The sequence below is a fragment of the Pseudopipra pipra genome, chromosome 8, assembly GCF_036250125.1.
Source record: "Pseudopipra pipra isolate bDixPip1 chromosome 8, bDixPip1.hap1, whole genome shotgun sequence".
Classification (NCBI taxonomy): domain Eukaryota; kingdom Metazoa; phylum Chordata; class Aves; order Passeriformes; family Pipridae; genus Pseudopipra; species Pseudopipra pipra.
This window is the reverse complement of record NC_087556.1, coordinates 13,609,417-13,636,921: the sequence shown is the minus strand read 5'-3', so window position 1 is coordinate 13,636,921 and position 27,505 is coordinate 13,609,417. Positions and strand designations below refer to the sequence as shown.

At 34.9% G+C, this 27,505-nt stretch overlaps 1 protein-coding gene across 38 annotated transcripts in view; it reads right to left on the bottom strand.

Annotated features, from left to right (window-relative positions):
- The window catches only part of KCNMA1 (potassium calcium-activated channel subfamily M alpha 1), a 468,105-nt gene that overhangs the window by 319,624 nt on the left and 120,976 nt on the right, over positions 1 to 27,505 (bottom strand). For all 38 annotated transcript variants that reach the window (XM_064662590.1, XM_064662591.1, XM_064662592.1 and 35 more), the window contains exon 2: positions 22,516 to 22,680. In XM_064662590.1, the coding sequence (XP_064518660.1) occupies positions 22,516 to 22,680 (165 nt within the window). The remainder of the gene's footprint in view (positions 1 to 22,515; positions 22,681 to 27,505) is intronic.

Below are 27,505 nucleotides of genomic sequence, written 5' to 3'. Positions count from 1 at the left end.
TACTGGAATCCAAATGCCATAGTTAAAATTTATTCTTTCAAATTCCTTGTTATTAAAGACTACATGACATTTAGTATTTGCATGTAAAGGATAAGCTTGAAATATATTTCATTGTCATTTTTAGCCACTAAAATAAAAAAACTCCTTATCCTGGTCCCTCCTTGTAAAACTAGGAGGTTCCTCTTAGCTGTTTTGTCAATGTTTCACACTAAGCACATTTACGATAAAATGTAGTGATAAAATACTAGGCTGCTGAAAAGCTAAGTGACAAGTTCCCACATTTGGGGTTTTCTTTAATTCCTCTTACTTATTTAGGATAGATGTCTTGTCACAAATTTCTACATATTGCACAAATTACCATCCTACCACACAGAATGATAACGGAACTACTGTGGAACAATAGTTCAACACTAAACATGGTAAAAACTGAAACAAAACACATAAATCTCGTGTTCCATAACATTTACTATCATACTGCTTTTACATCCTTAATTTTTCTTTTGCACTTACACATTAAAATGTTCCACTTGACTAAAAATAGTATATAATCTTTTCCAAATTGCCTCTGAGTTCAGGAGATAAATAGTGTGCTGCACAAAAACTACACAATGAAAGCTTTTTCTAAAGATCGCATTCATGCTTTGTCTGTTATTAAAACTTAAAAGTTGGGTGGTAAACACAGCAGAAGTTCTCCACAGAAAAATTCAGTTCAAAGTGTCAGTATCCCCAGACCTTAAACAAATGAAACTGACTTTTATTTCAAAAAGTGTTCTTAAAAGTTGCAAAAACCTAAAGACTTTTAGGATATTTTTGCACACATACAATTTTTGATGTAATCAATGTTTTAGCTTCATGCCAGAGTTACAACATGATAGAAGAAATATAAAGATAAAAATATGTAAAATCCCTGAATCTGCTTAGCAACAAGGTACAGATAATATATAAATGTCTCTAGCCAGCAGATAAAATTTGGAGTTTGAGGATTACAGACTTTGCTGTAAGGTATTAAATTACAGAATTATCTCCCTAAAGAAGTGCAGACGTTTGATCATCTGGGTGACTTGAACCAGACTAGATAAGCCAGTATAGAACATACAGAGAGGTATGACAGCACAGTGATGCTATTATCACTATCCATAGGTCTATATCAAAGAAGCAAATGAGTAAATTAAGTGCCCTAAACAATCTCTTTTTTGTGGGGATTGTTTTTTCTTTTGTTTTACGTGTGGTACTATTTTAAATGTGTCCAACATTAATATTAAATCTGGTGTAATATGTGTCTCATTATAAAACATAGGATGTGAAAGGTAAAGAAGACACTAAAAATACTTTTTTATGATGAAAAAAGTTATTTAACAGTTCAACTTAAATTTTCACATATGAAGGAAAAAAAAAATCTGGCATAATTCTCCTGTATTATATGCCAACAAATTGGAAATGCAAATGAGGACAAAACCCTGTCAGGGACAAATGAAGGATTAAGCATCTGAATAATAGAGTTCTGGACAATATTAACTATTAAACTGCAGAAAAAAATAGTTTTGTTTAATGATGAGATCAGTAAAAAGACTTGTTATTTAGAATGAAGAAACTGATTGAAGAAATTTAATTATCACGAATTTTTTTCCAAGAAGGATTTCCTCCAAGAGAATGATTGTATTATATCTACAGCTTTCAGGAATTACCTGTTGCTCTACTAAATATTCCACAGAATAATAGAATGGTATAGATTGGAAGGAACCTTGAAGGCCATCTAATTCCAACCTCCCTGCCATGGTCAGGGACACCTTTCACTAGACCAGGTTGCTTCAAGCCCCATCCAGCCTGGCCTTGAACACCAACAGGGATGGGGCATCCACAACTTCTCTGTTCCAGCGCTTTACACATTAGTCTTACTTAGTGATGACTAAACAATTCATCTGCAACTTTATGCATTGAAATATTTTAAAAGCTGGTTATAAAGACCTACTTAACTCTGTTCAGATGTAGAGTAATATGCTTATTAAAATAATAGTTATATTTAGAGAACAGTTACAAGTTCTTATTGAAGTTGGTAAGTGGTTCCAACAGGTGGAAAACACCACTAATATTTCTGTCATTATCTTCAATCACAGTATGTCAGCTAAACAATAACAGAAACACTAGGCAGTAAGTCTCAAAATCTCTTCTTTCTTTATCTGGTCAGGAGAAGACATCCCTTGATTCAGTTCAGATAGTGCATCCTTGATTCAGTTCTCCTTTTAAGCACAGTCAGCAGCAGTCAAATGACATTGTTTTCAACCTTCTTCAAAGCATACCTTGCAAATTTTTCTAGTAAAGGGGCATTTTAACTGAATACAATATTTGTACGTGATGAAGAATGTTAATTTATCAAAAGAACATCTTTCCTCATATTAAAACATCAAGTCCAGAAATTGAAGTTTCATGTTCTGGAATTCTAAACAAGTGCAGAGTCAGATCCACAGCCTCCATATCCACATACATACAATACAGAAGGTGACAGCTACTTCTGCTTCCATAATGTTTAATTCAGCATTAAAATATAATCTGCTAAAAAATAACATATAGAAGGATAAAAAAGGGACTGCTACCATAACAAGAAAACTAGGGGAACAAAACCAAAATAATTGTAAAGCAAGCATTACAAAAATCACACTCAAAATCCCACTCAAACTCAGTATTCAGCATCTCTGTCCATCCTATGGTGGACTTTTCACAACACAGCATGAAACTATTTGTGTAATGGTAAGTTTGAAAACAGGATAGATAATGTTGGAATTTCTACACTTTGTGGTCATAACAACTACTGCTTAAAACACTTACCAAACAGCTACATTATTTACAAGCAAAATTAAGTTCACTTTGCATTGTCTTCTTAAAGCATTCAGCAGGATGATGCAAAAAATTCAAGAATACATGTTCATATTGATTTCTTTACTGGATCATATTCTAAAGGGTTTTTGGCTTGGTATTGGAGGTTTTGGAGTTGCATTTTATTTTGGTTTGGGTTTTTTGGTGGGCTTTGTTTTACAACTTTTTAGGATGAAAGTCACTGTTTGCATTTCAAAGCCTAAGAAATGACTTAAGCACAGTGAGAATAACAATATTTTTTCTAACCTTACTAGGTTTTTGTTTGGGTTTTTTTTTTTTTGCACACACACACAAAAGGAACCACTTCTATGGTTATGCAATTACATCACTCTTCTTTTCCAAACAGAGGCAAAACAAGAGTTTCCTGATACGATCTGACAGAACTGGCCAGGCATGCTATTTAAAGGTTACACTATTTGAAGGCAGGTTACCTTATCTGAACGGGCTAGGGAAAAGCCTCTATAATATTGTGCCCAGGCTATTTATGCCAAGGTATTTCCCCTCATCCAAGTCAACTTCATGCAAAGACAATTATCTGAGATGCAAACAAAGCCAATACTAATTATCCCCAAATTATCCCTGCTGCCATGCAAAGCTGGAAAGGGGGTATCACAGATGTTATTTTTCAGTGCTAGGTCTCCTTCAAAATGAAAAGAACTCATAACTCCCTTTTCCTTAGCACTACAAGACAAACAATTTGAATGTTAGAAGAATGTGATATTTCTTCCAATTAGGACAACTTGGCTAAATAGTCTTACCAACTAAACAACTAAATGTAGTCATGAGTTTCTGAAACTGGTGTAATATAATATCATAAAAAGAAGGAAATCAACTTCATTTAATGATCAAGTAGAGTATTGAATTAACATTCACTTCTGAATTTTGGTATTGACTTCCTGGGTTAACTGTCAGCACAGATTTTGAGTTTGGGTCTCATATCCTCTTTCCATCTTAATCAAACTGAAAGCTCTCTAGGAAAGCACCTGCTCATGTTTTCTGTCTTTGCAGTGATTAGCAAAGCCTAGTTCTGATTTGTGAGACATGATGAAAATGTTACAGTTTTTTATGGATTTGTTTCCTAAACCTAGACAAGGTTTCTTTTACTGACCTTCTCCCCCCGACACACACAGGGCCTTAGTAAAACACTAAGAGCTGAAAACTTTCTGTTATAATAAAACAACAACCTCATTAAACATCTGTTAGATAAGAGTGATACGACAAATGAGCAATTAAATATATATAAAAAACCATAAGTAAAAAGTATAGCCTTTACATTCCAAGCACATATGAAAAGGAAGATATATGGGGGAAGAACTGAATTTATTGAGAACCTTTAGTCTTGTACTTTTTCCTTCTTCTGCTGGTAGATATTTCTGCCTCTAAACTTTCATAGCCTCTATATCATACTTTTGATGCTACCTCTTTCAGGAAAAAGAAAAAGGATTTTATTGCTAGCTTTGAACATCGTACACTCCTTCAAATTAAAAGCTAACCTGAGTGTTTGTGTTAAAACTGAACGAAGCAATGGAAATTTATCCCTTTTTCCATCTTAATATTCAAAAGTAAAGTAATGAATCATTTCTACCATAATAAGTCATACATTAGCATATCTTGCTGGTTAAAAAATCATTTCTACTAGGGGCTTTTGCTATTAGAAATAGACTCTCTTGGGAAGACAACTTTTGTCAATGTAACTGCACCTGTAGTAGAACATATGTAAGCACAGACATTTTAGGCATCATACTCTTGACTATTGTACTGAGGGATGGGGGAAGAAATGAATAATAAAGTCAATGATTCTCAAGTGAAGGCTCAGTGACCTGTGGTCATCATCCAACTGAACAAGATATACTGTGTCCCATAGTTGGTGGCATACAACCATACAAAACATGACTTTGAAAAGCCAAATGTTGCTGGCTCGATCTAGAAGCAGTTTTCCAGGATATGTCTTATATGCACAGAACTCAGATAACTAGTGTTACATACCTGCCAGAATCTTAAGTTATGCCACTTCTCTTCTGTGGCATTTTACATGAGTGGAAGTTAAATTTCCAGTCAGAGTTAATTGAAATCATTATGTTGTCAAGATGTTTCATAACATTAACATTGAATTCATAGTCTATTCATGTTACTATTTCAAAGTACCTCTCAAAAGAAATGCTTTGCAATTAACTATTCTAATTAAAACATTACCAGATCTATTGATTTTAAAAGAAAATGTTGACATTAGTATAATGCTTTCCTTATAAAATGTATTATGGGGGACTTTAGCACAGTAGGACAACTACTTTTTCAACTACCAATAAATAAGTTGAAATATGCCTCCCATGCAAGAAAGTCTTTTTACTTCTAACTAATGTCTTCATTCAGTGAAATACTATGAGACTTCATTGCTGCAACAATGAAATATTAAAAACATTGTTTTGTATAACTGCAAAAAGAAAATATTTTGAGGAAAAAAACCCCAAGCATTAAGCTTTGCATTACAACTTCCCTTGACCTTGCTTTATTAGACAGCAGTACAAAAGTCTCTACATGGCTCTGTTAAAAAATTTTCTGGAAAAATCTTACCTATAGACCAATAGATAATACATCATGCAGTAGTAGGAAAGTAGGCAATATTTAATACAAAACTTGCATTTTATAACAGTTCTCATAAAACACTGAATCTGTCAATAGACCTAATAATTTTTTGTCACTTAAATTGCTTCAAAACACCAACAAACACTAACCAAATACGCTCTTTATACTTTAAAGCCTATGCATACAGTTTAAATAACTTAATATTATGGCTAATGCCTGCTCCTAGTGCAATCAGAAGAAGATACACACAATCAGTAGTTTGTGTTTCCTTTGCTGTTTTTTGAGAACATACTTACTGAAGTACAACATGTATATATACTTGTGTCCTTGGGAATAACTGTCACACTGATGCATTTCCATATAAGCAGATGTGCACACTTAAAGGACCTTCAGTTGAGCAGAAAGTACACTATTAGAGAATTGTATCAGAAACAATATTTTGCTGAAACTTACTGTTTCACATTATCTTCCTACAAAAATGGGAAAAGAAACAGTTCACTACTTACTCAGTATAATTTTACCAAGGATAAAAGTGGCAGGGCTTCCACAGTGAGATAAAATTAAGGCTTGGAAATAAAAATGAAATTCCCTAGTCAAACACATGAGAAGAGACCTCACTGTTAAGTTTGAAAGTTTTTATTAAAATTTCCAGCATCAGTTTTCCATCTTGAAACTCACAGACTTAGAGTGCAAGAAGAGCATGGTATTCCAACACTAAAAAGGTGTCTAGAAAACTGGAAGTGCTATAAAGAACCATGCAAAAATCAGAATGTCTCCAACCACATGCAAAGCTGCTTCAGCCAAATTTTTGCTTAACCTATAAACTGTTACTACTGTTAAATATTAATTGTATGTCCATATCTGGTCCTGCCAAGGGAAAGGCTTGACAGAGGGAATTTTGACAGAATTTCATTTCTATTCAACAGCATCTGACCTTGAGCCTAGAAAATTCCCTGGAGGACTGTGGTGGGACAGTTTTTCTGCTTCGTTCTCTTTAATTCTCAAGTCTATTCATCTTTCTTTAAGAAAGAACCCATAATTACTTTTTCATTAACAATACACCTGCACATATTTCTTGTAGGAAGACAGGTGTCTCCAGTTCTGATAAAGTTTCATTTGGCCCTCTGACAGGAACATGCTCTTCCTCAAATATAGCAGAGTACATCTGTCCTCTATTAAACCAATGCAAATGTGGATTGACTGAACTAACTTCAGCTGAAGTACATGGATCTGGACAAGAGCAGAACTGCACTCAGAAGCTAGAAACAAATTTAACTTTGTGTCTTAATATGCTTTCCATCTTACAGTTCCTTAGATTTTTTTCCTTCTGAACTGGTTTTTAACACTTTCATAAGGAATCTCACTGTGTATTTTTTTTAAACCAAACAAGTAAGCAGAGGAAGGTAACTCAAATAATACATTTGTTGGCACTTCTGTCAGCTGAATTATGCTTTTTAGACATTTCAGCAAATAAAGACATGTATTTAGCAAATAAAGACATGTATTTTGTTTTTACAATACTTGAAAATGTTTCAATGGCACTTTGAACTAACTGCTTTTCACAGCAGACATAGTCCTGTCAATTTTTTCTATATGGAGAGTTTAAGATTCAACTGGATTATTTGTCCTCTAGTCTAAAAAGTAGAAAACATACCTTGCACCTAATACATAAGGAAAGATCAAGCAGTAGAGTTACTAATTATATGCATTCATATTTAATGAAGGTTCCCAAGTAAAGCTGAATTCTTTCTAGACAGTTATTAATTTTTATAGTGTTAAGCCATCTTTTCACGTCTCTCATGCCAAAACTAATCCAGTATACAAGACCAAAAAAACAGGTTCTGGAGGCACTTTCTGTATTCCTTTGTTATCACTTCTTTTAATGTCTAGATCAGAATTCTTGGACATAACATTATGCTCTGTTAGAGAAATTAAAGGACTTCATATCATCCATAAGAATAAAACTGGAAAATGCACTGTGTTAGGAAATAACAGGCACGTATGTAGCTTTCTGAAGGTGCAAGAGAAGCAAAGATGCACTGGTTTCATTTTAACCTGAGAGATGAGGGCAAGTCACAGTTTCTCAAAATACACTTTCTACTGTTTGTTTCTACTTATGGGGAAAAGCATGAGAATTATAGTGATTTCAGGTTAACAAATTTCATAAATGAACTGCATCTTTCAGCCTAACAGTGCTTTCTCTTGTCCTTAGACTCTATAGTCTGCCAGTGCATAAGACAGAAGATTTACAACTTTTGCCAGCCCCCTTCCCACATCTCCCTACTGAGGACTCAGAAACACTAAAACAGATGCTATCCAGCTCCTGCATATTATTGCCTTTCAGTTGAAGACAACTCTGATTTTCTTCTTTAGTGGATTAGGACCTCCTACAAAAAGTTTCTTTGACAAGCAGATCCCTTTTCTCCTCTCTCAAATCAGCTCCCCTAGACTGGAGGTAGCCTAACAGTTAAAAATATCATGATTTTGTGGAGTAGCATTTAAAACAACAATCTCTGCTGCTAATTTACTCTTCTTATACATTATAAAGTTAAGAAAAAAGAGTAAATTAAAAGACAAATTTTAGACTGAAAGGGAAGTAGGCAATCTGACCACAGAAGTGGAATCCTTGAACTGAGCATTAAAACCTCCAAGTCTGATATCATCTAACTCATTCTATACAAAAAGAAAATATGATCCAGATTAGAGAACAGGAAAGACCAAGAATTTTGAATGTTTAAGAACAAACCTGCTGGACTGATAATAAAAACCATTAAGTCCCTCATTTGCAATAAATGATATGATTAACCAGTAGAGAATTGGTCAGTTCATCTTACAGTATTAATATTTGTATCAGGTGCTCACTATCACATCAAAGGGAACAAAAGAGCATGTCTTAATTTAATATCAAGTGAACTGCTTGAAATACCTATTAAGAGTAATGTAAAAGTCTAGAGATATATGGTATCATCAGTACCAACCTCTCAAGTTCCCATCAGGTAAACACAGGGCTTTGCAAATACCTACCAAAATTCTCTCTGTAGAGTATTTTAATGGCAACTATATATTAAATCCTCATAGAGTTCACACTGCCATTATTTACTGAGAAAAAACTTGGGAATCTTGAAATTTGAATCCAACAATATCAAATGGTGGTGCGTAAATTAATGCAAAGAGATCACTGAATAATAAAGAACCTCAAAGACATCAAACTAAAAAAATTACCATCCCTCCCTCCCCCCAAAAAATGGAAAAAAAACCCCCACAAATAACCAACCAAAAAAAAACCCAATACTGTAATACATCACAGTATGAAAAGTGGTGAAAACTGTTCAGTTTAACCTTGCCACAGTCTCGAAATTCTACTGGTCATCCAATTTTCATCTCCAACATGTCTTAAAAATGTTTCTGCTATGCTTTCTGTATTACTGATGAAATCAATGGAATTTCTTGTAAATAACTGCAGTCACACTGAAGTCACAAAGGAATAAATGAGGTTCCTGAATTGTATAACAAGTTTGGGGGTTAAAACTTCAGTTTCACACCAAAAAACAAAAATTGAAACACTATTTAAACCTTCTAGTGGCTAGATACAGTTCACTAATTAACTCTGTCAGTTTTTACAATCATTTTCATATCTAACAGGTTCAGTTTTATCAAAGTCATAAGGGTTTATCCATTGGGAATCTGAACATGTTATCAGCAAATCAGAAACATAAACTATTTCTATTTGTATTGTATTTTATGTCACACTGATATTATTTTAAAAAATTCTTGCTACTCTTGATATCCTAACCCTTGTAAATCATATCAAATTAAACAAAAGCTTTCAAGCTTCAGCTTATGCTTATTCCTGTAATTCCATATCAATTAATTAACTTCTGATTAATTCTCAACTAGTCATATAACTTAAGTTTTATAAAACCAGATTTAACTATTTTTTTTTAACCACAAGATATGTTCAATTAAGGGAAATAAGAGATCTCACACAGGCAGGCTTTTTATTTGTAGAAATAAAACAGTGGGGTTGAATAGGCAATGAAACTGCATCATTAAAAAATAGGTCTTTCATATCAAGAGCCATCAGCTATAAAGAGACCACAAGCAACTAGTGTTGATGCCCGAGGCTCTTTCCAAAAGAGAATACGTAATAAGTCTAATGGACTGCATGGCAAGGAAAAATTCAGATTGTTTATCTGTCTGCACCTATCAGGCCCAAAAGAGATTTTTAAAAAAGCAGAAGTACAGAACAGAGACATTAAGGAAAAGAGCCTATATAGTAAAAAATATTTTGATGCATGAGTATGCAATCTTCAACTGTGTAATATGGAAGTAAAAATAATTTAGACAAATACGTGTGTGTATGGCTATACAAAATTTATATAAAGAACACATGATATATATTTCATAATACTAAATGGATTTAACCACGTAGGACAGAAATATATTTTGGACTGGAAAACGTGTGTTGGAAGACAAAAAAAACTTCACTAAATAATTAAATTCCTGGTTTTAGGACTTTTTAAAAGCTGATTTAAAGACTTTTTACAAGCATGGATAATTAATTTTAATCCTAGCTTGCACAGAAACACAGGAAGAATAGTAAGTTTAGCTATATGTCCAAAATCAACAAAGCTACTGTTATACCTGAGCAGAGAAAATATGTCAAATTTCCAGTCCCTTGCTGCAGTTACTGAATTCACACTGCTCACATAATTTTTCAAGACAGAAAATGCTTCAGAAATTAAGAGTTAGTGTTATGGACACTAACTTTTGTACTTCCTCTAGCTGATACTTCAAAGAGAGGAGAGTTTTCTGCCCAACTAACTCCTCCAACAGATTTAAGTCAGTGGTTAACAATCTTTTTCCAGTCCAAAGACTCCTAAAAATTTGCTATTGTACTTAAAAACACCAAAGAGCAACTGTAAACCTATCATCTGGTGGCTTCATTTTCTTACTTTTCACAGCCTTCTACAATAGCAAATTGAAAACCATCAAACAACTTATCCAAAACAACTTTATAATATTTACCAAGAGAGAAAAAAAGACAAATCTGAAAATGTAATCTGTAAGGAAACTATTACAATTTTCTACAGTTTGATAGAAAAATATCTACAGGTTTCTCAAATACCTTTCCAATAGCATGACATGCAAGCCTTTTATGTTCTATGAGCTGATTTACGTTGCTGTTTTGTAATATGGGAAAAAAACCTCTGATATGCATTTACTCTATTATTTTTAACAATATCTTAAAATCCTTTAAATATAGCAGAAAAGGACTTTAAAATCTTGTCTGACATTGTGCAGCTTGATCATATTCATTAAAATAAATCCTTAGACATAAGTACCAATGACAAAATTTGCTGAGGCCTTTGTTGAGAAAAAAAACTTCAGCCTTGGAAAAAAAAAAGATCTGAGCAAACTGCTATCATATGCAAGAAAGATCCTGCTGAATTCATCTTTTCATACCTGTGTTGAGTTTCCATCGATAATACTATGCCAGGCTTTTGAGGGGTAGGAGAATGTGACAGATGAGCTTTGTTTACATTGCTTAGAGCAGAATGCAGAATTCTCTGATTTAGCTAAAATAATAGAACTGAATGTTCCAGGTTCTGTTTATATATGCATGGTTGCTAAACTGTAGAATAGAATGGAATGAAATGGCAGCATGCAACAATGTCCAGACAGTCTAATGACACCCAAAGCACATACAGATCAACTGCCAACTGCGCTAATGGTGCACTCTGTTGATTCTTCTAAATCAAAATTCTCTGTCTAAGGTTAAATTAAACCTTAGAGTACTTGGGTTGGACAGATTTAAAAATCCAAAACAAGGCATCCAATTTCACAAGACCAGACTTCCTTCCTTCTCATGAGGAACAGATTAAAAAAATTATAAAATTAAATCGCTCAGAAGGATGCATTGACACTAAACTGCAGACAATATATTCTTGCCTGTTACCAAGATACACAGCTACACTTTCTCAAGGTACATGCAGCACCTTCAAAATGCATAAGATTAAATATAATTAAATATAATGGCTGACAACAACAAAGAAAATAGTTCCTCTCTATGCAAAACCTTAGCGTTCTCCTATGCTTTGCAGAAGGCTCATGACAGTATCCCATTTTGTGTATCACAACAATCAGATGGCTCACTAAAATCTACTCATCTCTACTGAAGCAATTTTTGCAAGATTTTACCCTGACAGGCAAAAACTGGGTTTTTTTAACAGTATGTGGGAGTTACATGTTTTTCAATGAGGAGACTGTGGGCATCTGACAGAACTGGATGGTTTAGTTTGCATGCAGTGAGGAGTTTCTGTCTATGCAAGGAAGGATCAGGTTCCACATTTCACTTTAGTTCCCAAATGGTATCACCATTCTGAGCAGTAACAAGTACACTGTGTTTGAAATAAAATTTTTCAAAGTTTGGACTAGAAATAGAGGAAAAATCAGATCGTGTTTCCTTTTCCATTCTATACTTACCCTGCCTCAATTACATTAGTTTTGTGAGCCTCTCTTCATGACCACAGTCAGTGGTTCTATAGATCATAAGAAGGCATGGAAATACATTGCAGAAATTTCCTTTTCCCCCACCTATCCTACATAGCTATGCTGAAAAGAAGCAATCTTCACAAGAGTGAAAGAACCTGCAGGACTGTTTCAAACTTCTGAAAAGTCCCATCCCTTTCCCTTTCTCTCCCCCACCTTGTCTAGCTTTATCCCATTTGTCCTAGCTTTATCCTGAGATGAAGGAAAGTGTCTGCAGGATAAAGACTCTCTGACTAGGAAGGAGGAGCAGGACCATTCAGAGCAGACATGCAAGTTTCTTCTTCAAAGTCATGGCATTTTGCTATAGACTTATGGAAGAGTCTGAGAGATTTCAGCTTCCAGGTGAAACACATGGAACAGGCAGTTAATATTCCCTGATTTTGACTTTGAATTGACAACTTTTCCATTCTGGTTTCTACCTTTAGATTTCCTGCTCTCTTTTCAGAAGGACAAGTAGATTGTTTACTATTACTTGAGATTGAACCAAGCCTTCCAAACCTTACCAACACAGACATCAGACTTCAGAGGAAAAGTGGGACTTTCAGCAGCTGTAGTGGTAAGCTTTGAAGTTGTCTCTGCTGCAGCATTTGAAACTGAAACAAGCATTAATTACTAACGGAGAGGAATCTCCTGTGCAAAGCAATGCAGATTTAAGGAGTCACATAGAACTACTGAAGCCAGGAAAAATATGCTGAGAACAATTCTCAGGAAACTTGTGCACATTCAAGTTAAGCACCAAACAACAGTTTAAAAAAGAAAAAAAATTATATAAGAAGCAAAAGGAAACTGATTGTGATAGACAATATTTTGTGTAAAAATTCTTTGTTAGTTTTTGTTGAACACCAAAATGAAGAGGGGTTTTTTTAACCACAAGCTTTGCAATTTGTTCCATTTATCCCATCCCACAGAACCAATCACTGATGGTAGAGCTGTACAAAAGCATATACAGAATTATCTTTAAAAATATGCCTTATCACAGCAGTGCTTTGATTACAAGTACAATTTTATCCAATACACTAAATGCAAAGGGGGGGGGAAGAACGAAATGTGAAAAAATCAATATTATCAACTGCCTCATCAGAGCAGCCCTTTGCATAGGAAAGGCACAAATGCCTTAGGGGAAGCCATCTGTCTCTTCTAGTGAGCTTTGTAAACAGGCTTCATTTGCAACAGTTGTGTTCATATCTTTTGTTCAGTACCTGACTGTTGTCAATGGCGTAGGTGGAAGGTAAATTTCCTCTGCATCACACTCTTATCATGAGGATGTAACACAGCATTATCAGAAGGAACACTTCTGTATTAATACACTTTCATTCTAGCTGTATCTAAGAAATAAGTAGCAAGGACTTTTCCTAACTTCTGTTTGACATCCACATACAGTGACACAGGACACCGATAGAGTGATACAGCATTACAACAATTTTTCAACAATGAAGACCTGTATAACAGAAACATTGTCTACAATAGTCGTTTACCTAAACCAGTTTTGCTCTACCTGAAGAGTAACCACATTCCTGACTTTCTCCAAATAATCACACCATTTAAAACTTAACACATGATTTTAAGATGTGCTCGCACTTCTGAATTTTAATAACAGAATGCCACTGATATCTTAATTTAGACAAGAAAAGAAGTGGTAGATGTCAAAAATGTTAGAAGAATATATTTATTCCCACTGCAGGAAAAGCCTCATGCTTTATAATACTGTTAGGCTGGACTATGCAAGCATGGTCATCTATCTAGAGGTCACAGAAGTCACTGCAGCACAGCACAAAGTTTGGAGAGAGGTACAGTAGTTACCTACAGTAGGTAACTTCCATAGCAGCAGCTGTAAACTGACTGAAACACCACATAAATAAGGTAGATTAAGCTATACTGAGATCTGGCTTAAAAAAAGAAAGCTTACAAAAATTACCAATTTTAATTAGCATAAACATTTACGGATTGCATGTGTGATGTATGCACTAATTTTCTATTTCTCCACCTTCTGAGCTAAGAATTCAAATGCAAGGTTTTAAGTCCATTTCTCAGCATAGTTCATGTCATTCCTTTATGAAATGTACTGTTTATCCTTTTCTTGATTTGATTTTACCATGTACATCATACCTTATGTTAATCTAACCCATTCCACACATAGAAGTACTTAAAACTGGTAAAATTGAGGAGAAAAAAAATACTACGTATGTTTGACACATCACCCATGAAGTGCATGTTAGCCATGCACTTCATGGGTGACTTTACAGAAAAGGAAGTTTAAGATTGGCATATATTAACCACAAAATCATAGAAAATGCTGAGTTTGAAAGGACCCACCAGGATCATTGAATCCAACTCCTGGCCATGCACAGAACACCCCAGGAATCACACCATGTGCCTGAGAGCATTGTCCAAACTACACTAAAAAAAAATATACTAAGAGCAAGCTGGTGGTGAAAGGATTCCAAACAGCCACCTATATTCCTATATTACAGTATCATAGCTGATAATGAAGGGACTTCTTGGTCCTAGATATCACCTTATACGGAGATATTAGCATGCTTTTATTTTTATTATTTTAGTTTAACCACTAAATTATTTTTTTTAAATATAACACTGAAATTGCAGAAGTTTTCCAAAAACACAAGGTGGTTATTTTAAAGATGTAGCGACAATCAGAAATGCTACATCTACATGTAGCATCCACATGCAGAATTGAATAATTCAATGTTAGAGAAATATGCACAGGAGAAGAACTTTCCCATAACACTGTGGGCAAAAGCCCACTCTTTGATCCAAAGCAAAAACCCTGCCAAACAATCCTTGCTACTGTCAATAATAAACAAATATTCAGAAAAAGAAGATGCATAAATGGAACTTAAACTAGCTGCAGTTACCATGGAAACAAGCAAGATTTACTCAACACTTCCTACTCTGTTCCATTATCATTATCTCATGAACTCAAATGGAGAACATTGTTCCTATTCCTATGGAAACCCTGGAAATAGCCCACATTGTCACAGGAGATTAAGGCAATCTAGAACTCATCTCTTGGATTCATTTATGCGCCACTAAGGCCTATGAAAGACTAAAAATAACTAAACAGCCAGAGTTCATTTCTCAATAGAGATGAGCAGAATCTGAACTACTCCCTGTGAACAGTAGGTAAGTAACAAACATTGACAAGCAGTTTATGATCTATGAACAACCACGATGAACAGATCTGTAGTTACACTAACACACTGGAAGGGACGTTCTCAGGAGTTTTGTGCACTGTCTTTATACAAATGCCCTTACTTGGTAAGGCTCTGCCCTTTCATCCTTATGCCATTTCTCTTATTTGTTGACCAAGATAAGGAAAGGGGAACTTTTATAATCTAAAATACATACATAACTCTTTCATTCTCAGAAGTCCTAAAATAACAAATGAAATCAACAAAATAACAAAATGAAAAATAACAAATTAAAAAAAATCACAGAAAAAAAAAAAAAGGGAAAAAAAAAGAGAGGGGGAAAAAAGCAAAACCACCACCCAAATCACTCAAGAACATGAAATATTCTGTGCTTCCTGCCTGTGCAGTCAGACTTGGAGGCTGAGAAAGGCTTTCCTCTTCTCCTCTAGTTCAGAAACCTAGAGCACAATGCAAGGGAGAATATGGCACTATTTATTTTTGTCCAGCTAGGGAAGTCTATAGGTGACACCAAACTCTGCTTAACTCTCTAAGAAAATTTGTAATTTCATAGCCAAAAGACTGCAAAACAAATTTTTTTATCGAAGAATGCATGTGCTTCACTGCTGAAAAACTAATGTAAGATTTGGATTTGTAGAAGGCTTGAAATATTACAAGTATGAAAGACTAAACCACCGAAGAATACATTCAATTTCTACTGTCTAGTCAATTAATACATTTTATTCTAAATTAAGTGTTATTCAGATTAACTGAATCCTAAGAACACTACAGGTGCTCAGAAAAAAACTCACATAACTCCACAACAAGATTGGTTACAAGGCATTTCCAGGATGAGAGGGTCCCACAGTGGAAAAAAAAAGAATTAAAATTTATGAGAGCTTTGTTTATCCTTGAGAAAGCTCCATATTCTAATTCTGAGATGTTCCATTCTCAAGGTTGCTCAAGGTTTCTCTTCCTGCTTTGCAAATCTAGTAAAATTGCTGATATTGTCAAGAATGCTGTCGAAAAATCTGTATGTATATCAACTGAACCTGCCTTTCCAATTTTGCATCTGTCAGGGATACCAAATTATCCTTTGAGCTCCTATTCTCATTAAAGACAACCATTACTATCTTTGGAACTAGGGAGAAACCCCATATAATAAACCAAAACTAAGTACATATTTTTCTCAGGAAAATTTACTATAAATACTTAAATATTTATAAATCCACTGGCTTTCCTTGCTTGCATTTTTTCAACATACTCCACCACCTCCCAAGCAATACACCTGAATATACTACTTAAAAACACAGAAAATTCAAGACAAACCCCATCAGTAAGTTTAATGGCATTGCTTCATGTATATTTTTCCTCTCTAGTGCACTCTTGATACAATTTTTAATCAATCTCCTCTTTACGACATATGTATGAACAAAACCTATACCTTACCTAAGCAGAAACAAAACTGATATATTTAAAATGTTTGCTTGTACAACAGTATTGCAAATTATTATTACATTTCAGTACTACATGTGTTTATAATCAAACTGTGATCATTATAAACGAATTAGAAAACCCAAAGGCTGAAATTTTTATAGCGTTGTATTTCCCTGAATGAGCAATGAGGCCTTCTAGCATCCTCAGAAGTCCAGGTAAGGGTCTAAATCTTTCCACAATAAGCATTTAGTGCACTGTTTACTGGATGGTCTTTGATTTAGACTTTTAGCCCTGTTTGGAAGTTTTGATATCGGTTTCTATAAAATTGTAACATGTAGACCTTGCAAAATGAGACCCTTTGCCGAGCAGAGTCCCGAGATAATCCCAACTTTTATTACTAACCTCAAAATTCTGTTCTATCTTGCCAAAACATTTGTAAGGCTTGCAGTTTTCAACCTTTGAACATGTAGGACAGTCTGAGCTGAGGAAAAGAGAATGACTGCTGAATTTTTTGGATAGATGAAGAGAATGTAAAAACAATTATATAATCCAAAGAAACTATATTACAGAAAATTTCTATTTAATTTAAAATGTATACTAGAAAACACATTATCATTTGTAATTTAAAAAAAGCCCCTTCATATATAACTTCCTTATCTTTATGTTTTTTAACTGTAGTTAGTAAGTATTAGGAAAGCAACGCAAATAATCTTCTAATTAAATAACTTAGTAATAAACAGTTCTTCTCTTTCTTTCAGTGCTGACAACATAAAAGACATTTTGATCATGCAATGATTAAAAAGTAAATTTGCCTGTTTTCAACTGACTCTGTCCTTTAGGTACTGTGAGAGTCAAGGCAGAAACCAAAACCACCACATGGTGTTTAGCACAAGCTATATAAAGCTCATATCTCTGTTATTTGCTTACAGGCCATGTGTTAAAAATAGAACAAACAATAATTTTCTTCACGATTTTATCTCCTGGATTTGCAATTGAAATAACGATTTTTCTTTATCAGTTTAAAGGAGAGTCCACATTCAAATGGGTCCTAGATTGAACTGTGTCAACTTCAACAATATACATATGACTTTATTTTGTCTATCAAACACTCAACCTAATTAAGGAAATCTTTTTCTTCTTACTCAAATGATTAAAAAAAAAATCATTTCAGGAAGCTAAATCAGCTCATAAATGCCTTTAATTTCCTGCATCTTCAGATTAATTATGAATGTTTCTGATTCTTCTTTAGAAACCCATCTCAGGAATTTTTATCCAATACTTCCATCATCTACAGCATTATACCGCACTTCAAAGTAAATCATATTTCCCTGAACAGATCTTAAGTAAACTGCTACCTTCTACTATTATTTATATTTATGCCACTCAACATCAACTGCAAACAAAACTGCATGGGTTCAATTAAATCATGTACTTATGCAGTTTAATATGGACACATTTTTAAACTGTACATCAAATTCTCATCTACATTGTTTAAGAGCAAAAGTCACATTTTCAGTGGTTGCATCACCAAGAACACTACATTCCAGTTGTGCTTTTAAAACCTAAAGTATGAGGAGAAAAGGATTTTCTGACCACACAACTGTAGGGACTGTGCCTAGCCAGCTATACTACTTCAAAAAACAAGAACAGTTTCTTATTGAAGGGCGTTCTGGATCACCCTCTATAAATCTCTTCCTCCAAAGCCTGTCCTTCAGATGAAATTGGGTAGTGTGAATACTCCTCTGTGCCTAAATCACTTCTGAAGTGTCAGGAGTAGACATTTACTCCTAAAGCAGTAAGTTTATTTCCATTTCAGTACTTCTATCTTTACAATATTTACATAAACTACCGAATCAACTGCAATATTAGTAAAATCCCATGCACCTGCCACTTTTATGCCTATTCTGCCTATTCTTGCTGTCATTAACAGAATTATAGACTAGGAGACACTAAGTTGACATAGTGATAAAGCAAGTAATGGTCAAATGTTTTGAAAATTTGATGGTTTAATTATTTAAAATTTCCCATTATCATTTCTTACGATGCTCACCACAACAACAAAGAAAAGAAAACTCTTTTTAACAAAATGAAAACTACTCCTAGAGACTCAAAGTACAGGAATCTGTTTCCTAATGGTTGTCTGCTGGAATTAAAACAAAAAATGCTCTGAGGAACCACGAGGAAAGGACACACGTGGAGATATTAACAAGATACATTTGAGAAACTATTCTTTCCAGTAAATCTGCTCTCCAATAGTCACATTGTGAGGGAGTAGCATACTAAGAAATTATACAAGCATTTCATACTGAAGAACCAGACATAATTGACCACTTTTGTGAAGCAACACACAAAACTGATACCACCAATTCTTCTCTGCTCCAAAAAACTAAGAAAGAGTAGATGCAAACAATATCCAGTTTTACATAAGAGTACCAGTATGAGAAACTTTTGTGCCAGGGAGACAGTTAATTCTGTCAGTGTTCTGAATCACTTCCACAGAGAATGTGCAAAAGTTCTTCTGCATATTGAGATTAATTTGCACAATACCTGTACCTTTGGCTTCACCTAGTTAGCTCTATCATGTGCAACTAAAAATACCACCAAAAATTAAACTACAACCCTGGGCTGTTTTTTCCACAACTCACATCAAACACTGCTGACAGGACCAGACATCCCTTACAAAGTTTTACATAGAGTTTCAGACACTTTATTTTAAAGAGAAAACTTAATTGAAATCAAAAGCAAAATATTTCAAGGTGTGAGCAAGTTTAAATTTCTCCTCTCTTTGTTTAGTCTTTAAATGTAATTCTTCCTCTAATCAATGGAATGGGAGAGGATGAGATAAGGAATATGGTTGGGTTTTTTCAACTTTCATTTCAGTTATAGAACTCTTCCCTCCCTCACAACCACCAATGAATTAAATGTTTTGAAGAAAACTAGTGTGGAGGGGAATCATCTCTATCAAAGATTCCAGAGTGTTTGTCAAGAATGGGTTAAATCATTTCACTGTCTCCAATGACCCAGATAATGAATAAAAAGTAACATCTCTTACTTTCCAGCAGAGGCACTGAAACACGAGTTCATAAATTATGTCAGAAAAAAATAATTTACAACAACAAAAAAACAAAAGTTACGTTTCAATTAGTTCTACAGCTACAAAGGCCTTCAAGTCTATATTTTAAAGGTCGTGTACTGATTTTCATCTATTATCTTAACAGAAACATTAGATTTCACTAAAAAAATGTGCAAATGTTGATGTAAATGTCCAATTTTGTACTACGCTATGACACTATGACCTGTAAACACAAATTTTTGTCCTGTATTTTCCATACTGTTGGCCTTTATTTTCTTCACTAGTAGGTAGCCAAAAAGTTTAAGTATTAAAGAGGCAACTATAGGAGCACCCACCATACAAATATTTGTTTCAACATTCCCAAAGCACTTGCGCAAACTGATCTGATAAACTAGAAAGTTGTTTTGTAAGGTTACTAGGAAAGAAATTAAAGTGTCAAAGATGCAGTGACAGATTTCAGTAGAGAGAGGTCCAAAAAGTAGTGTGCTTAGATTCCACAAACAGCACTCGACATTCCACTAAGATTCACTGTGAAGAAAATGGCTGTCCAGGTAAGAATAATGATTGAAGTTTTTTCCATGAGCAGAGAACACAAATAAGCTTCTACTTCACACTGATGTGTGTTCAAGATTGGCCCAACTTGTCTCCTTCATTTCTCAAATAAAACCAGGCAGCAGTTACACAACTGCCTTCAGGTGATCATGCTGAACTGAAGATCAATTATAATTCTTCCCAATTCCATTTTCAGTGGGCTGCTTTTTAAGCTTCTTTTTTTTTTGTAAACATTGAATCTATAACACTGATTTTAATTTAAACTCGCACAACGAAAAAGTGTATCATAATTTTTTTAGCTGCAGATATCTCATATGATTTTGATTTCATAGAACTGTGAAATCACCAGTTCTTCTTCAGGGGAAAAAAAAAATTCCACATTTTGATTCAGAAATATAGCTATCAGGAAGAGGCTGTATTAAATTAGTAGGAATGAATGAGTTAAGTCCTAATATTTTCAAATAATTTTGCTACATCCTATATGTACAAATAATGTGAATATTACCTCTAGCACAAATGTTTGTTGAACATATAGCAAATATATCCACAAAGTAAAATTTAAATGAACAGCCAATGTTCGTATTGGAAATGGTCCTCCATGAATCTTGTCAATTCAAATAATGAAACTAATGAGTGTTATATTAAAATAAATGCATCTTGTTTTCTAAACTAAACAAAATGAACTAACATATTCCATACATTGCTACATATTTCTCAGATAGTTAGTCATATTCATAAACCCAGGTGTGCACAATACCTGTTGCTTACACTTGACTATAGATATACTCTCAGAAAGAACCTAATCCAGCAATATTGGTCAGCTAGTCTGTTAGAAAATGCAATGGTAAACTAAGTCATCAAATAGAATTGACTAAGTTCTTCCAGTATGTTGAAAAAAAAAATACAGTATAATGTATTTTATATCACTTATATTAGGTTTTTGTCTTGATTGTTGGTTTATATTTGTGCTCACATATAGCTCAGTAAAAACAACACAGGCCAATTTCTCACTGCATAGCTAGGAGCAGAGGATTCTGGTTTTGGGCGATTTCTACCCTTGATACTTGAATTAGAACAAGAAGCACAACTAATATTTTTCTTTTTTAATGCTGAAGAGTTCAGGAAAACATGCAAAATGACACTTTTCATAAGACAATATGTCAATATGCCAGTTTCACACAGAAGATATATAGTGCTCAAAGCTGCAGTGAACACGCTTTCAAGCTATAGATAAAAGTCAGCAATTAACTTAAGCAAATGGGAAGAAGATATTTTTAGGAAAAATAATCAAAATAATATTCTTGCAGAAACAAACAATACAGTGGCAATTGAGTCACTTCAACTTTTTACTGTAAAAGACTTGACTGAGGAGTGCAATTTCTTTTCTTTTCCTCCCTTCCCCCCCCCATCCAAATAATTACTCTATAGACCCAAACTGACTCACCTAAAAAAATCCCTTAACCAAAATAAACGAAGACACAAATCCTTTTTCAGTTTAACCCAAACTAGTTACAAAGTCTCCTGGGATTCTCAGAAGTTTTAAATGGGATTTAAATCACTTTAGCTGTTAGTTTATAAGTACATGCATTCTAACAAGGAAACTAATTGAAATGACACAGGAGATACCTACTGAACTCCACAGAAAACCCTTGGCAATTTAGTATTTAACAAGTCTCTAATGTAATTATATTCAAATAAAGCAGAAAACTACAGATTTTTTTTTCAATGGATCTTTAAACCACATATTATCAATATGTGGCTCTATTTGATACACAACTGTTCACAAGTTTGAAGGATTTCCTAAGCTAATAAAGAAAAAAATCAAGAGAACATACTACTAGTCTATTGAAAATCTCATTGCATAGCCAATTCAAACTTGTCTTTGCTTTATACTTCTGACCACTATGTACACTTGTAACACTGTGCTTATTTTCCAAATTGGCTTCTGTTTTTCCCAGCACAATTTTAATTCCAGACAAAATAGGCCTAAAGTTTTATCACCTAATATGAAATTATTAAACTCACTGTTTGTAGCACAGTTCAAAATCATGGTGCCAGAGTACTGAAGTACTGAAGAGTACTGAAGAGTGGTCTGGAAGTCAGTTTTTCTTATTTACTGCCTCTGCCTCTCTCTTACAGTGGGAATTAGTCTGCTATTTTTACTTCCAAAAGAAAAAAATTGGGATTGACTCAATGCTGATGAAACAAACCAATCAAAAATCCTCCACTAATGCTCAGACACAGTGCTTCTTAAAAAAATGTTCTTTAAAATGAAAACATAGAAAATCATAGAAAACTTACAAGTACTCTGCCAGTTAATGTCTGGGCAGATATCATGACTCCTGCCCAATCCTTCACAGACGTCATCCATCCCACTTCTGCTGCCACATTCTCCTCTTTTTCATCTGTTGGTTTGCAGGCTCCATCTGCCTGTGTGTCTCCACCACCATTGATCTTCTGGGCCTCCTGCAAAGTAAGTATTTGGATTAGTTAATGTTTAGTGATTTGACAAAGAAAGCCAGAGCAAAGTTATGGCTAAGAAATGCTATGAAAAACAGAAAATAGGTCTTCCTGGATTCCTGATAGATGAAATTAAGAACCTACTTGGATGTATCTCTTTGGAAATTATAGAAGTGTTCTATAAGGCACCAGACTAACACTAGATAATAATATTCTCCTTGACATTACATCTTAAAAACATATACTTGGCATCAAATATGCTATATATTCCTTCCTTATAAGCAGCATAAGTGACAAGAGCTCTGTATGCAATTATAGAGCTACCTATAAATGAATTTGTCACATATACACTGAAAGACCTTTGATTTATTAGTTCAAAACAATGCATACTGAGTGTGAACATAATTTATGCACAACTTTAATATCACTAGAATTAATTATCTGAGTAAACCTTCACTAATAACCATGATGTAACAAGACAGTAATTATCAAGTGCAGGGGAACAAAATACACCATAGAGAATCTGCAGGGAGCTGCCATGCTATCAGTGAACCAGTTTTTCAATGAAAGTGTTTAATATATCACAGGAATTATTCTGTCAGTAAGTGGCTCTCACAGAACGGAGAGCTAGAAATTAAAGAGGAGCCTCAGCTGCACCAAGCTTACTGATGAGTCACAGGCACTGGAATTCATATCAGTCTCTCATGGATGTTGCAGAAAGGGTGCCGTGCTCTGTAACTGCCTGCTACGTGCTACAGTCACTGGTGCTGCACAAAAATCAAGGGAAATGACAGGAAAAGCCAGCCTGGATTGTATAGCATTTAAAACAGACCACACGCAAAGTATCAGACTGTGCCACGAGCGTGCCTTTGGTGACAGCATAATACTAATGACTTCCTGAAGACTTGACAAGTTATGCTAAACAAGCAGAGGGGAGGCAGCACGATTCAGTGCTGAAGGAAGTACCGAGCACTTGAACTCCACACATAGATCTACACTGCTGCTTCAAGCACTCTGCACAGACCAACAGCTTGAAAGATCTTGTTTATAGATGACTTGTCTGTAGGCCACTAAGCAGGAAATCAACTGCCATTAATGCCCTTTGGGATATCTATTATACAAGCAAAGATGCTTGACGCTGGTTATGTGATTATTATTATTACTACAGTAGGAATACTACACTGTGATGATCAAAACACATAGCTGTGAGATGGCCTTGAGGACACAGCTGGACATAAGGCACTTCCTGACAGTACTGAACTAATAAAGCAGTTGCATTGAATCTGTCAGCAAAGAACAGAAGAGCAATGCTAAAAATGTAATATGGAGACCAACAGTTGTTTTTAGAGAATTGCAGCATCACAACTTAATTAGCTAATCAGGTTCTTTCTTCTCTGACAGTCTCCCTCCCAAAAAGCAGGCTCTGTGTTCTTACTAGCAATTACAGCACAGTGCATGATGTGGCTGTATTGATAATAACATATTATTCAGAGTTACAACAGTAATTCAGTACACTTCCTAAGCAAATAACCAGACAGAAGATAAAAAGTACTCTGTATTTGCATAACTGGACCTCATTCACTGACAAATTTGGACACAGTGAATCAGATGTTTTGCACTCAGCATTGAATGACATATCCTGCACTGCACACGCACAGAGCACAACCTACAGAAATGAGCTCATTGCAGAGGACAGTGATGTACAGCACAGCATGAGGCATTTCCAGCAGAGTAACACCTGGCTGGAGGCAATTTGTGACCCATAACATCACCAAGCTGTATAGATCAGTCCCAAAGAAATGCCTTGACCACCATCAGGGTTTTGATTATAATTCAAGAAAGAGAAAACTAGGCTCAATATAGACATTGTAACAAAATAAAACATTGAAGCTAGACACATCTCCAAGGTTCTGGTCACTCTCCCCCAGAGTCTCCCTGACCCCTCTGTGGCTCAGGATACCATTTCAGCCCTGTCCAGGGCCACCTGCTCCCACAGCCCTGTGCTATCCAGCCTTAGTGAGCCAGATCCCACAGCCTGGCCAACCCACAGCCAGTTCACCTTGCCTAGCCTGATCCACAGGCTTAAGATCCCCGGCTGGCACCCAGAAGGCTCCTGGCAGCCAGGGCTCTTGTCCCACCACCCCAGACAGGGAGCTGGAGCAGGACCCTGGCCCAGAGGGAGCCCCCCAGTGTTGTGACAGCTACTGACTGGTTAAAAAACTACACATTCCATTTATTTCTCTCTTCCCACCAGTCTCTCTGCCTTTTGTAACTGCTAGAGCTTGTCTTTCGGAATGTAGACTTCACACACCAGATTTTGCTGCATGGTCCTCCTCTGCATTGCACAGCAAGCTTTCATACTCTGTACAAGTTTATACTGAATGAATTAATGTGATTTTCATAGTAAAGGAGTTTTAATTATCTCTTCCTCTCAGATAAGAAACTGAGGTGGTAATTAAGTGCCTAACTCAGTCACTAGAGAAGTCATTGGCAGAGTGAGGATGAAACCACTGTCTTTTTTGATTTTTTCACCTAGTATCCTCTGTTTAACATCATAGGGATTCATACCTTGCTAAAAACCTTCATAACTACAGGTTTTGACACAGAAAGTCACAGAAATACAGATCACTGAACAAAAAGAGCTGAATTAAAAAGTACATTTTATGTTAGTGAACTTAGAAATATTAAGGTTGCAAAATTCTGTTATTGTGTATGTGTTCCTTCCTTACTCCCAGCCTTTTTGTCAATAGATGCTTTTACTCATAAAATTATAAAAATAATTAAAAATCTCCTAAGACTCAATAAAATAGTAGGCAATTTACTTAATTGAAGGAGAAAGGTAGTTTTTACATTTTGAAAAGGTTTTCATAGCCTAAGTTCTTTTTGTTATATTGACTTTTGGTTGCCAGTAGAAAAAAACAGTAAGTCACTGACAGACCTATTCACTATTTGATTCTCTAAAGGTATTAAAGTCTGTAATACTTTTGTATGGCTGTATTTCTATATTTATGCCACTTACTCCACCTCTACTAAAATCTCCCATCCATATTATTTCTAGAATGTAAGTAAAACAATTATCCCCTGCCAAGTATCATTTGGAGCAGACTCTCACGATCAGCCTAGCTCTTGCCACTATTGCAGCTATAATTATTATGCAGATTAGTTGCTGCTATGTAATATTTTTGTTCAGCTTGGATATTTTATATTTTTCCATCTACATGGCTAGATTCTTATCTTACTTAATTGACAGCTGAGTTTGTCCTAAGTCATTACGTCATTATGCAGAAATGAGGAGGTTTAAAGACTTCTTTTATTTACACTGAGTACAAATCAGACCTGTTATCAAGTATATAATCTGTTCCACTGCTATTTCTTCACCTCATAGCATTAAGTAACCAATACCAAAACCTGGAAAAGGTGCTTAGAATAATAACCTGACAGTGACAATAATTGTTTAATTATTTACAAGTTCAGTATTACAAGTAAGGTATATTTATCCACTCTGCTTACTCTGTTCATTATTTTAATTACTTGAGGACAGGAACATTCAGGTAGATTAAGTGAGAAGCAGCATATTTTGTGAAACATATATTTCCTGAACCTAATGACAAAATGAAAGACATGATGAGAAGTGGGGTACAGGAATCAGGACTCACTGTTCTACCAATCATTTGACAAAGACCTGGACCAGAAAGTTCAATGCTTTGTCTCCTATTTTCAACAATAAATATTGACTTCGATTACCTAAGTTCTAGAATGCTTAAACACAGTTAACCTCAAGGAAGAAGAATTCAGAACGGGAAAAGACACTCAAAACCATTTAATGGTTGTGAAAATGTAGTCCTGCCTGTTCCATTTCACCTCTCTAGAACACCTGTACAAACATAGAACCACTGCATAGACACTCCATTCAACCCAGGACAACATGAAATAAAATCAGAAGATTATTATGAAACCTTAAAACATCTAAAAATAATTTGTCTTTTTAGAAGCCCTACAAACACAGGATACCATAAAGACTCTGAAGTATGGTACTGAAAAAACTTGATCACTTGTTAAAATATGTTAGAAAACACAGGAAACAGGCAGGTAATGTGAGGGAAAAGAACTGAAACAAAGAAAAGGACTTGATATTCCCATTTATCTAACATCTAACTAATTGAATGTCACAAAAAAATCATAAAGTATCACCTGTAAAGAGAATACAGGGCATTGAGTCATGCCCACATCACTCAAGAGAAGACAGTATGCTCAATTTGAGGTTTAAAAACAATAACACCAATATAGCAAGTTCAGTATCAGCCTTTGAATTTCATCCTAGATAACACGAGATGAGAAAGGGCCTGTCAGAATGGCAGCTGCACCTAGTTTAATGTATGCAGTAATAATTCAGTAAGAAAATATAGTTTGGAGAAGTTAGGAAAGGGCTGCTAATTGCAGGTTGCTGGCATCATTATTGCCATTAACCACCCTTCAATTAATAGCACTGCATTCCTAGACCCTACATCTTCAGAAAGGTTTTATATCAGATCAACAACACTTCCATATTGGCCACTCTTAGACATTAAGAATCTATGTTTATGTTCCTTTCCTTTTCATTCATCAGTTTTCCCCAAAGCCACCAAGAGATGCTATGTGAAGAGGAATAATTTTGCATGTAAGACTATTTCTCCTTTCTGTTAGACAAACCTCTAAAACACTGAGTTTAAAATTATTAGACTAGTATCAATAATTTAATTCCGTGTCCTTAGATATATTAACTCATCATTTTGATAAGTCCAAATAGGGGTCTTAAATTTATACAAAACCATAATATTATGCTTCATTCTCA